Consider the following 13,070-nt stretch of genomic DNA (forward strand, 5'->3'; position numbering starts at 1 on the left):
GCCATTATAAACAACGGAGTGCGGATATCATTTCCCATTGAGTATTTATGATCAATCCTCAAAATACCACTACCCATCAGCCGTCAATTTTGATACTCCAACCCACATTTTATTTCGAACTTGTTTTTTTCAATGCATGTGACAACTATTAGTACTAAATTAGCTGGGGATCGTGGATATGCATCCAGCCGTTAATTTGGACTATTCGCAACGTCCAACTCTTGACTCTTCCTAGTTTCTTCCGAGACAAATCAGACAATCTCCGGTCATGATAAATTCGCACCCTATGTAGGATAATTCGCACCCTATGCCAGACTTATAACGCTCTTTGACATTTACAGTGGCGCGACTTATAACGCACACGAGGAATGTTTCGATTATTTCGAACAGAAATGGAAACCAAGTCCCAAGTTACGAAATATTCCTAAACTACCAAGAAAACACATGATCTAGAAAACACATGATCAAGAAAATACGATAGTGTACATGACGGGGCTCATCTCCACCGTAGATGTAGCACCCATGATCACCAATCCAGGTCATCCAATGACCAGATGATCCTATTAAATCAAGAAAATGGACGGTTGGAAAGGCACAAGAATGTATTGCACAAAAGCCATTTGATCAAATGGTTGAGAACTTGACATTATCTGTTGGGTGTGTCAGTTGTAACTTAAATCTTGTTTCGGGTCAGTTGTTAAACCTTCCAAAGAGTGTCGGTTGTTAAACTGTAACTTAAATCTTGTTCAAGGTCACTATCTAGGTTTAGCTAAATCCTTACCAATTTATATTCTGATTGCTATTTAGGTTTAGTATAAATACAAATGATCGTAACCAACCCTCTAATATTCAATCCCTCTATAGATCGGAGGGTTATGATCAACCTATGGAAATGATTTTTGGGGCACAACCTATTTAGGCTGTGGCCCATCTGATGGACGGTTTGGATCATCCTATGGTGCGGGCCATACCGTACTTTTTAATAATGTGAGGAGTGTGATCATCAAAATACAGTAGTGGTGATATCATTTCCCATGGAATATTATTTCCCCTATTTAAGGAAAATTGCAAATCTACAGGGCCTTCCATGGAATATTTATTTCCCATGCTTTACTTATAGCGCATGCATAACATGGGTGCAGTCTACCATTTTACACATCGTGTTTCAATGAGTGTGGCTCACCATTTTGACCTCTGATGTTTTAAAGATGCGGGACCCCATTTTACACCAGATGTTTTGATGGGTAGGCCCCACCATTTTGCACCTTGTGCTGTTGGACCCACCATCTCCGCTCGAAACATGCTTAAGGTAGGGCCAAGGTTTGAAATGTCAGTTTCAGCCACAACTGAAACCAAAATTTCGGCTGAAATTATGACAAAAAAAAAAAAAAATTAGTCTTTTTGGTAATTTCAGCTGAAAATTTGAAAAAATGGTGGAATTTTGTAAGAAAATATATAAATTTCGCCGAAACTTGGACCGACAGTACTGAATCAATGTACCAAAACTCATGCATAATCCAAAAATTCGGCCAAAATTTAAAACTTTCTGGGGCCACCATTTTACACTCATGGGTGGGGCGCATGTGCTAACTCCACCGAAACTCATGCATAGTTGGGGTCCACCATTTTACACCATGTTTTGATGGGATGAGACCCACCATCTCCACCCAAACCCATGCACATGTGTTTTGTCTTCGTAGATAGGCTGGGATTGAACCTCCCACCTCCAGATTGAAAAACAAAGCTTGAACCATTGAGCTCGAGGCTCAATCCCGTGCATCTGTGTTGTAATAGAAAAACACGTGTTTTGCTAAAATTTTCCCATTCAGTTCCAAAAATTTTCAAACGTGGCTGGGTTATTCCTTTATAACCATGAATTGGACAAAGCACACACCGACAACTAAAGTCATTGTTTCCGACTCTATGAAATACAGTTCATTCTAGGAAAAATGATAAAAAAAAATAAAAATGAGACTTTTAACTGAAGTTATGGAAAAAGGGTTGTATTGGCTAAATTATGAAAAATGGGTGAAACGGATCCATGTCATGTTTTAAGACAAGAATGCCCTTTACATGCTTTTCCCTCCACCAATGTAAGAAACGGATCCCAATGCATTTCACCAATTCTTTTCACCTTTTTTACCTTCTTCTTCCCCATGCCAAGTGCTGAAACTCCATTGCCTTTTGTAAAACTCCATTGCCTTTTGTAAAACTCCATTGAAGACCGGTGAAACTCCCCTTGAGAATATGTAGATTTTATTGGCTCTCTTTATTTTCTTTGGCTATGTAACCTAAGGTTCTTTGGTAGGTCAATTGTCATACATTTGCTTAAGTTTAACATGTTCTTTACAATGCTATGGGTGTATTGTCATCATCCTTTTTATTTGTTATTTATCTGTTAGGGATTTGTTATAGTTTTGTTAGGGATTTGTTATTATCATCATCCTCTTTACAATGCTATGGCGTATTGTCATCATCTCTCTATCTCTCTCTCTCTCTCTTGCCCTCTATGTTTCTGTTTAGAGTAAAATCCGGTTGAAACTCTTGTCTATATACAATCAGAACTACTATTTAAATGTGTAGAACGAATATTTAGTTCTCGGAACCACTGTTAATATGTGGGAACCGGTATTTAGTCATCGCAACCACTAAGTAGTGGTTCCAATGATATGAATAGTGGTCATGAATATGGAAATACACTGACTATCCTATGTAGAAGATCAAAACCACTATTTAAACACTTAGATAATCTATTTATACCGCCCCAACCACTATGTAGATTTCTGAAATGCTATATAGTGGTTCAGAGAGTATAAATAGTGAAAATAAAAAGTTATGCAGTCAAAACCACTATAAAAAGTGAGAATGAGTGTATAAATAGGGGTTTAAACACTCCGAACCACTAATTATACTTATGGACCACCATTTACCACTATGTAGTGATTCTGGGGTATAAATAGTGGTTCTAAGGTATAAAGATTGGTTCACACATTATAATAGTATTTCATTGGGTGTCAAAGTTGTCATGAATTTATGAACAGTGGTTTAAATAGTTGTCTAAACACTCAGATCTTATGGTGGCTCATAGTTTAGAAGGCCTAATACTTGTTCCAAGAGTATAAATTGTGAGAATAAAAAAATTATACAGTCAAAACCACTATAAAAAGTGAGAATGATTATATTTATAGGGGTTTAAACACTCAGAACCACTAATTATACAGTGAGAACCACTATTTACCACTATGTAGTGGTTCCGAGGTATAAATAATGCTTCCGAGGTATAAATAGTGGTTCATACATTCTAATAGCATTTCATTAGATCCATTACCCTTTTTGGAGTGCTTTTCAGATCTTAGTTTCTGAGTCCGGGTCACAATCTATTTTGAGTCGAGTGGGACCATCCATTAAAGTGTCCTAAGTCCGACTTATATTGTACATAGTTAGCGTTTAGAGTTAGGGATCAAGAGAAAGTGGAAAGAAACTCAAGAGGATGGACAATTTTTATCCAAACAAAAATACAGAACATGAAATATTGTTTGAAGTTTTGAGTATGTTTTCCATAGGCTAATCCTTGCACTTCAAGCTACAGAGGTTTCCATAATCTGAATTCCCCTATGGATTGGAAGGCTAGGGTCACCCTATTGAAATGATTTTTTGGGCACAACCTATTTGCATTGTGGCCCATCTAATGGACAGTTTGGATCATCCTATGGTGTGACCCTGTGAAGATTCCACAGACCCGTACAATACTTTTTGAAAAATGCTGGAGTATACGGGTTTACACCATATAAAAACTCTTTCTCATGAAGAAACAATAGATCTTCCCTACCGCCAAGTCAAAAGCTAAGCGTATTTATGTAATCGAACACAATTTGTAGAAGGGCAATGATAAATTCACTTGTATTTTTCAAAAATGGACTGTACAGCCCACATCATAGGATGTTCCAAACCGCCTAATTGAAGGGCCACAACATAAATAGGTTGTGCCCTAAAAATTATTTTCATAGATGTTCCCAACCGTCCAATCTATAGAAGTTTCCATAATCTGAGTCCCTCTTTAGATCTGATGGTTATAAGAGATGATTTTTGGGGCACAACCTATTTATGTTGTGGCCCATCAATTGGGTGGTTTGGATCATCCTATGGTATGGGCTGTATAGTCCATTATGAAAAAATATGGGCTAAATTCATTCTAGAAGGGGGCTGTACAATGGAGTTTTACCGAAGGCAAATGACTTTCAACACTTGGCGTGGGGAAGAACAAGGTCAAAAAAGGTAAATAGGGTTTGTGAAATGCATTGGGATCCGTTTCTCAAAAAGATGGAGGGAAAAGCAACTAAAGGGCATTCTTGTCTTAAAACATGCCTTGAGATGCATTTCACCCCTTTCTCATAATTTAGCCAACATACCCCTTTTTTCATAATTTCAGTTAAAAGTCCCATTTTTTAAATCATTTTTCCTAAAAAAAAAAAAAAAAAAAAACAACAACAGAGGTGGTAGCTCGGGTTTGAATTATTTATGGGTGGGCACATTATATTATTACAATGAGGTTGCGACCTAGTGAAGCATCCCTCCTAATTACAACTCTTTCTACTCATTGTAAGTGCTTAAAACAAAGAGATGGGGTGTACGATACCAAAACAAAAGGACTTTAAATATCACCTTATATCTTATAAAAAATCTCTTTTCTAACACGATCAACTTTGTTTATTTGTGCATGCAACATATATACGTGCATATCTACTAGTACGTTTACAAACTTTGAAAGAATTATAATTATATTCCTTCTATTTTGATGAAAATTTCATGACATAAGAACTTTAATACATGCAGTCTTTGGAGACATGCACATAGGACATGACTGAAACTTGTGCTCACACTCGCTACAAAGGCACAAATGTCTACACGGGAGTATAAGAATTGATACTTCATTCCTCCTACAACCTCGGCAATTAGGCCTATTGTTGCTGTTTTTGCTGTTGACAATGCTATTATTCAATTTCCGATCATAGCAACATGACATGGAATCTTCTACTTTGCTCTCTCCTTCACCTTCTTTTGCTTTAGCGAATTCAAGATAGCAACGAAGCGAGATTATAGTCGCATCGTTGCTATGTGCTAGAGTTTTCCAAGTTTTCCCTTCCATTAAAAGGATCTTTACCTTCTCTTCCAATGCCGTGTTTCTTTGGCTTATTTTCACAATCTCTTCGTCTTTGCACTTTATGATCCTCTCCATTCCTTCATCCACTACACGGAATACATTGTTCCAGTAATTTTTTCCTTTTTGTTCCACTTCTAACCTTATTTTCTCCATCTGCATGGAAAAAAAGGTATTAATATCATTTGATTAGCTCTGAGGATATTAGTTAGTGTAAAATTTACAGTATTTAGGTGGGGAAATAATACTTCCACCCCTCTTTTGACATTAGCTTTGAGGGTGCTACTGACTACTAAGTTGCCTAATCTAACACCCTAATGATCCAATGGTTAAATCTTTCTAGATCTGTTATGATACATTCTAATAGATGGTACCAAAGGAAAAGAAAGGACCACTTTATCATGTTAACCTGCTAAAGGCAACTTGCGTGATACCTTACAAAAGGACACGGGATGGAGTGTGATTATTGAAGAGAGGACGTGGGAAAATATGAGTTGGAATATATTTTTATATTGACTATTATGTCCCTAGACTGTTTTGTGACAAAACAGTGCTACTGTGACTCATGTAACATTATGCCTTCGTTCAAAATCACAGTTCCATTTCATAAATCGATGGTTAAAATTGAGGAGAATATTTACGGTCGATATTCGATTGGCCAAGTAAATTGAGGATAAATTGGTGAATGTTTGGCCACATTGAATTTTTACCGAAAAATTTCATCTTTGTGAAAATTGTAAAAAAAAGTACTGTACAGCCCACACCACAGGATGATCCAAACCGTCCATTTGATGGCCCACAACGTAATTTCGTTGTGCCCCAAATATCATTTCTATAGGATGTTCTTAGCCCTCCGATCATAGAGGAACTATATAGATCGGAGGTTTGGGATCATCCTATGGAAATGATTTTTTGGGACACAACTTACTTACGTTGTCACCCATCAAATGAGCGGTTTGGATCATCCTATGGTGTGGGCCATACAGTACATTTTGAAAAATACTGGACTATATGGGCTTACACCATATAAAATCTCAAAAAAAAAGGAAAAAAAAAGGAGGAGGAAATCTTACCTGCATTAGGACGAATAGGTCCAGCTCTTCCAGTTCCTTCCTCATCCTGATGAGAAAATCATTATCACCACAGAAAGAAGAACACAAAGAACAGCATGGCTGATTTTTGTTAAGTTCATCCACGAATAATTGTTCACCCGCATTCATCTTCGTGTTAATCCAAGCACTTAAACCCAAGTCTTCTTCTCTCACCCGCTTTCTCGATTTTGGAAATTCTTGTATATTTCCCCCGACTGCTGCTTGGCTATACATGGTCCATAAACCTTTACAGAAACACAAAGAAAATAATACAATAAAAATTAAAAAAATAAAGCAAATGAATCAAATAGACCTCAATTAATATATAATATTTCCTAATTATATTACTTTTGTTGTGGCTTAGCCTTGGTCTGACTACTAAATGTGGGTTGGCCCAGTGGTCTGTTATGAGTTCCAAAATTATACACAGATAAATAAAGCATGGGGAGAGAGATACCTGGATCATAAAAGGGAGGGAAGTTCGCACATGAATTCCGATCAACTTGTGGGGACTCCCAGAGGGGAAAATTTAAGATTGGATTCAATGGAAAATCGCTAGCAATTTGCGCCATTGATGGAGTGGTCATAGAAGGTTGTTCCGGGTGTAAGAACATGGAAAATTTAAGGACAGACGAAGGAGGAGAAGGAATGTGAAGAAGGTAAGGGAGAAGGGAAGAAATGGTAGTTTGGTAGTTGAATTTTGGTGGGTTTTAGAAGGGTTGCGAGGTCATGCACTCATGGTGCGTGCACCATGTTTTTCGTGGGGCCGTCCTCAATGGCGTTGAACACGCAAAAAAGGCTTCTCCTTGCAAATGCAAATGGGCACATTCAAAGGTTTATATATCACATCTGTATAATACACTAAGGATTTTTTGTTTTGTTTTTGAAAAGCAAGAAAATAAAATTTAAAAACTCATACCTTAATTGATAAAAAATATCATTACATTTCTTTAAAGCAAAGTTAAAACTACCAAAAGGAATTTGGAATATTTCTATCATTAGATGTTGAACGAAATGCACTCATTTGTTTTATTTATAGATTTATGAAACAAATGCTTAATAGCTAGACGAGGAACATAGTGATTTATTGTGTAAGTAAGTAAATGATAGAGAGACGAAACAAATAATAATTAAAGAGAAGATGGAGAATTTGACAGGTTATTTTAAGGGGAGAAGATGATAGGTTAATTTAAAGATAAAAGTGGGTTTTAATGGGTGTGAGAGTGATTGTCATAAAAGTTTGATTTTTTACTCCTACAAGATCCTCCCTTTCCTTGACATGTGTGGAGGAGCTAGACTCAAAAAGCTAAGGAACATATCAAAGCGGCTGGTTTACATTTAGATGCCACCCACACCTACAAGCCTTCTTCATCAATTCCCTTTTCATTTCTTTTCTCTTCTTTTCTCTTCTTTTCTATAGAAAGTAAAGGGCACACTCAACTATGCCTTTTTATTGCTTTAGTAGATGGGCACCAACTTGGGATCTCCTTTCATCAATATCCCTAAGAGAAAGAAGCCCATCTCTCTCTCTTGAATGGCCTCTCTGTCTAGGAATAATATGAAAGAAATACTGACCTTGTTCCTTGTAGCTTTTGCTTTTAATTCCCAACATTCTGAAGAACCATTCAACTAGGTAAAACATGAAAGTGACATAAAATTCCAGGGGCATTAAATAAAATTGGAAAGAAGATATCCCTTTTTTACCAATAAATACTTCTATTTGATTTGATTTGATTTTAATTTAATTAACAGTGACATATAACATTTACGAAAAATAAATACTTTTGGTATGATATAAAAATTACATATATCTTGTTGAGGCACCTTTGACCCGGATAATTTATTCCTTCCTAGCCCAGACAGGCATAGGGACTCTCATGTGCTTGTTTTTCACCGAAGCTTTGTTATTTTATTGTATTTTCATTTTTTCACATAAAGCCATGCCACTTTTTCTAGCCATTCTCATATTCTATCATAAGTGGGAGGCCCACTCATCTATAGATATATACCATTTTCACATATTTTTAGGTTCTTGTAGCCTTTTAACCCATGAGAACCTTTGGATCCCTTTTTAGTACAAGTCCATGATAATGTGATTCTATAATTTTCGAATGTGGGTGAGGACTTCTACAATGTTGGATCCCATTAAGAGATGTTAAGCTAAGCTTGTGATCTCTAGCTGTCAGAGCAGTGTGATTTCATGCTTTTGTTTTAATTTAAAATGCCATTTGAACCCCATTATTGAGGAATTCTAGGGCAAGACTGTTACGTGCCTAATTGGCCATAACACAAATAAACGAAAAGAAAATAGAAATGCGGGGGAAAGAGGTTGATTCGAGGCAACCGGACCTCCTAACGGCTCGATTCGAGAGGAACCATGGCTCTCCTTCAAAGTTTCCTTTGGTGTAAAATTCTCTTCTTTTCCATTTCATTGAAATACAACTAATTAAATACAAACACAAAGGTAGTTTACACATGAACTACCCATTTTCCAACTTAAAAATTTTCCAACTTAAAAGATGCATAAACAACAACCAACACCCACTACCCTAAAACCCATAAACCATAACTAAATAAAAATTACAGCTATAACTAAATAAAAACTACATCATAACCCACCCTACATACATGATAAGAAATGCACATAACAAAGACCACTACATTCATGATGCTGACAGTGTGATACTGTGATGGAATCCCTAATCAATAAATAAATTATATCTATAATAAGGTGGATTATGCCTGTCTTAGATTCCCCATTGATGTTGGTTAGTTCCTAACTTTTTTAAACTAATCAATAATACTTAATTTAGTTAAGGGATTTGCTAGGCAATTTCGTGCCATTTCACAGCTCACCTTTGCCGGATAGAACAGAGACAAAATCTGCTAAAAAGTTTGCCTAAGTGGCTGTTCTCTCCAGCAAAAGGTCAGCTGCGAAATAGCTTTCTGCCAAATTGCCTAGCAATCCCATTTAGTAATATGATGGTTGTATATCATGTGAAATTATATGGTTTCGTAACATGGAGAGATTATTTGATGAATGGGCGTACAAACACATAAAGGTGGTACGATGGAAGTAGCACCCTTGATATTTGATCCAAGCCATCGCTTCTCAAAAAGTGAGCTGCTGTTGGATCAAATACCAAGGATAGGATGATGAGTACGAGTTTGTACGCCCACTCATCATAGAATTTCTCAGCAATATGATGGTTGTATACCATGTTACGAACCTAGATCCGTTCGCAACGGATTTGATCTTCTTAGAGGGAAGATCAACCTCTTGATCCATTTCGAGGGGAGGATCAATCTGTTAAAGTATAAAAGATAAATAACGCCTTTCTCCAACATCTTAAGCTTTTGGAGAAGTTGGTAAGTTAACATGGTATCAGAGCCAAAGGTCTCGAGTTCAAACCTCCCGGATAGCAAAAATCTACATGCGATGGTCGGCCCAAAGTGGGACCGTACATGTGCCACGTGTTTGCAAAGTGGGCTACACTTGCGGGGGAGTGTTAAAGTATAAAAGATAAATAACGTCTTTCTCCAATAGCTTAAGCTTTTGGAGAAGTTGATAAGTTAATACAATCCTCCTTTGTGTACAAAACATAATTTTTGGAATAAATTTCTACGTACATATTTTATTCATAAGCAACATTAAATACAAGAAAACATCCACGTTTCATCTTCCTATAAATGCTCCACTAATACCTATCTCTAAATCAGCTTTGAGGATTCAAGCAAGATAACTCTTATCATAACTAACATCAAGACGCGTTTCACTTTATTAGATAACAGCAAAAGACTCCTACGCATAGCAAGCTCCACACAAACCTAATTAATTTACTCAACCCAGAGGGCCATGTAGGTACGTAACATATCATGTGAAATTATACGGTGATTGCACGTTTATGCGTGTAATTTGGAGAGAGAGAGCGGGGTGTCTGCTTCAATATGCTTGATCGAAGGTCTAGAACCATCCGGTGAGAGTAGGACATATAAGTTATCACTGTACACATGGCAGTGGGTCTGTGCTTGTATCCAGACTCTCCACATCTTGTCCCAAAAATAGTGGGGTCCATCATGGATCATGGGGTGGTCCCATTGAGGAAGGGCACACACACTATTAAAACAGCCAAAGCACTTAGAAAGAGTATGAGATTATAAGCAAAATGTCAATTCATTTATCGTTCAAGATGAGCCCTATCAAGTATCGATCATCCAATCGCAATCTACGTGAGCGCTTCTACCACATTCATTTAGTTGCCTACCCAAGTTCAAAAGCTGGATTCCCAGTTCCATCGCAAAATTAAGAATGTTTAATAGAATCATCCACTTTCTCCCCAAAAAAAAAACAAAAAACATTGTCATTGAATGCTGAAATTGAAGATCCAACGGTAGAGATGCCTTCAAATTGATGCTAATCATATTGGAGACCGTTCAATGTGCATGCATGGTAGGCGAGGAAAATACCAAAGAAGGCCAGTTTATTTTCCGAACTCCCATAGGCGGCGAGTTTTCAACACTACGCTTGACACGCTCAAAGTACATGTGTCAGACCAAAATAAGACCACTTTGCCCTTCCTTGTTCTGCAAGTGGTACACATCACAATCAACCTTTTTCCTACTAATTGCGTCTCTTTTTCTACCTGCATTAAATATACCTTGAAATCCGCAAAATAGAAATAATTTCATGTGATTTGAAAAAACCTACTTAAAATCAGGAATAATCTTTGCCGTAGAGGCGAGGTCGACGGCTACAAGGCAAGGTGAGACTGGAATGCAGCTGGGTGCGATCGAAAAATACATAGGTGCGAGTGCATTAAAGAAATCTAATTAATATTTTGTGATCTCGAGGCCCACACCTTCGAAGTTGGGAAATGAAAGTTTTAATCTACGCCGTTGAAAGATAGGGTTCGTTTCGAAATAACTGTGGTTCGATATAGTTTCGAAAGGTTCATTTCTCAACACCGCCGCTACTAGCTTCTCCCTCCATCTTCCTGAGAAACCTCTTTTTTCTCTGGCTCTCCCTTGTTGTTCTTTCGTCTTCTGCATCTTCTCCCTTGTTTTTCCTTCATCTTCTGCATCTTCAGCCACCGCCCGGTTTACAATCCTCATACAATTGTCAACTTCGACATTAACGTCGACGTTAACTTCGACATTAACTCAACATTAACAGTTGTACGATCCAATGACTATGGAAAGCGGCCATAGTCTGCACAGGGTAACGCGGAAGCCCGAACCGTTGACTTTCTGTCAGCGGCTATGGGAGTGTCCAGATCTTGCTTGACCTGGCCTCCTGGAAGCTTATATAAAATTACGGTACTATGATCAGCTTTTTTTTTGAAGTCACTGCTCAAAATTTCACCGGTCCGATGACTGTTCTCTGTATTGGTCGTCAGTCCAATAGCAGTCCCTCTACAGTCTCTATCTACCTTGACCTACGATAAATAGTCCCACAGGTATCACTTGTCGGAGTAAAGACCTCGTGATCTGTTATGTCGCCCTCATACAACTGTTAATGTCGAGTTAATGTCGAAGTTAACGTCGACGTTAATGTCGAAGTTAACAGTTGTATGAGGATTGTAAACCGGGCGGTGGCTGAAGATGCAGAAGACGAAAGAACAATAAGGGAGAGGCAGAGAAAAAAGAGGTTTCTCATGAAGATGGAGGGAGAAGCTAGTGGCTATGGCGGCATTGATAAATGAACCATTCGAAATTATATCGAACCACAATTAATTCGAAACGAACCCCTATCGTTCAACGGTGTAGATTAAAACTTTCCTTTCCCAACTTCGAAGGCGTGGGCCTTGAGATCACAAAATATTAATTGGATTTCTTTAATGCACTCGAACCCATGTATTTTCCGATAGCACCCATATGCATTTCAGTCGCACATTACCTTGTAGCCATCGACTTCCGCCTCTACGGCAAAGATTATTCCTAATTTTAAATAGAGACGCAGGTAGAAAAATAGATGTAGAGGTATATTTAATGCAGGTAGAGATATATTTCATGCAGGTAGAAAAAGAGACGCAATTAGCAAGAAAAAGACTGATTGTGATGTGTATCACTTGCAAAACAAGTGCGGGCAAAATGATCTTAATTTGGTCTGACACATGTACTTTGAGTGTGTCAGGGCGTAAAGTTGAAAACTAGCTGCCTATGGGAGTTAAGAAAATAAAATAGCCTTCTTTGGTGTTTCCCTCATGGTAGGCCCCATCGAGTGTCCATCTAGAGGAGGATGGTCTATCTGCTAGTACTTTCTTTCTTTCTTTTGTATTTTTTTCCCTTTTTACTTTATTTGGTTTAGAAGTTGTTTTGGTCAATTATGATAAATTGCCGTAGGTTGTGCCTCTTCTAGCTTGTTTTGAAATACTCACATATTTTGATAAGGGCACGCTCTAATTTAAAGATCCCATCCGGAAAAAAGAAAATAAAATATATTTGTTTGTCGCATATGGTATCAGCGCATCTAACACCACACATGCGGCACAGAATATATTTCTCATCACATTCTGTAATTCGGACTATCCTATTTGGCTATTTATATACCTAGCAAAAAATTGGCACTAATTCAATGTGGGACTAAACAAAACAACAATTGTTTATTCTATGTTCACATCGATGCTTATCTTTTTATGCATTATTTGAGCTTTTCTCCGTTATTTGAAGAGAGAGAGGTCGTCACAATTATCGGGACAGCCAGGCGCCCCAAGAAGCTTCTACAATTTCTCTCCAATCTCTATTGTACACGTGGCACTTGCATCGTGAAGGGAACATGACAAGATGTAGGCCACAATGTCAGTGGGCCATAGGCCAAATTG

At 37.7% G+C, this 13,070-nt stretch overlaps 1 protein-coding gene across 1 annotated transcript; it reads right to left on the reverse strand.

The window, feature by feature from the left end:
- Positions 1-4,647: 4,647 nt before the first annotated feature.
- LOC143862351 (putative BOI-related E3 ubiquitin-protein ligase 3) lies at positions 4,648-7,110 on the reverse strand. The gene is made up of 3 exons (XM_077373378.1): positions 6,707-7,110; positions 6,232-6,494; positions 4,648-5,314 (listed from the first exon to the last, which is right to left on the reverse strand). Exons 1-3 carry the CDS (start codon positions 6,861-6,863, stop codon positions 4,805-4,807), a joined length of 930 nt encoding a protein of 309 aa, XP_077229493.1. The 5' UTR covers positions 6,864-7,110; the 3' UTR covers positions 4,648-4,804.
- Positions 7,111-13,070: the final 5,960 nt, after the last annotated feature.

Source organism: Tasmannia lanceolata, unplaced genomic scaffold (assembly GCF_043159265.1).
Source record: "Tasmannia lanceolata isolate RefF3 unplaced genomic scaffold, GAP_Taslan_0.1 ptg000037l, whole genome shotgun sequence".
In the NCBI taxonomy this organism is placed as follows: Eukaryota; Viridiplantae; Streptophyta; class Magnoliopsida; order Canellales; family Winteraceae; genus Tasmannia; species Tasmannia lanceolata.

Bases quoted from the DNA above. Each gene is read 5' to 3' on its own strand.
- LOC143862351 (XM_077373378.1), bottom strand. From the start codon at position 6,863: ATGTTCTTACACCCGGAACAACCTTCTATGACCACTCCATCAATGGCG. The intron at 6,495-6,706 runs GTATCTCTCTCC...GTTTCTGTAAAG, and splicing joins CCCTCCCTTTTATGATCCAG to GTTTATGGACCATGTATAGC. The intron at 5,315-6,231 runs GTAAGATTTCCT...TTTTCCATGCAG, and splicing joins ACCTATTCGTCCTAATGCAG to ATGGAGAAAATAAGGTTAGA.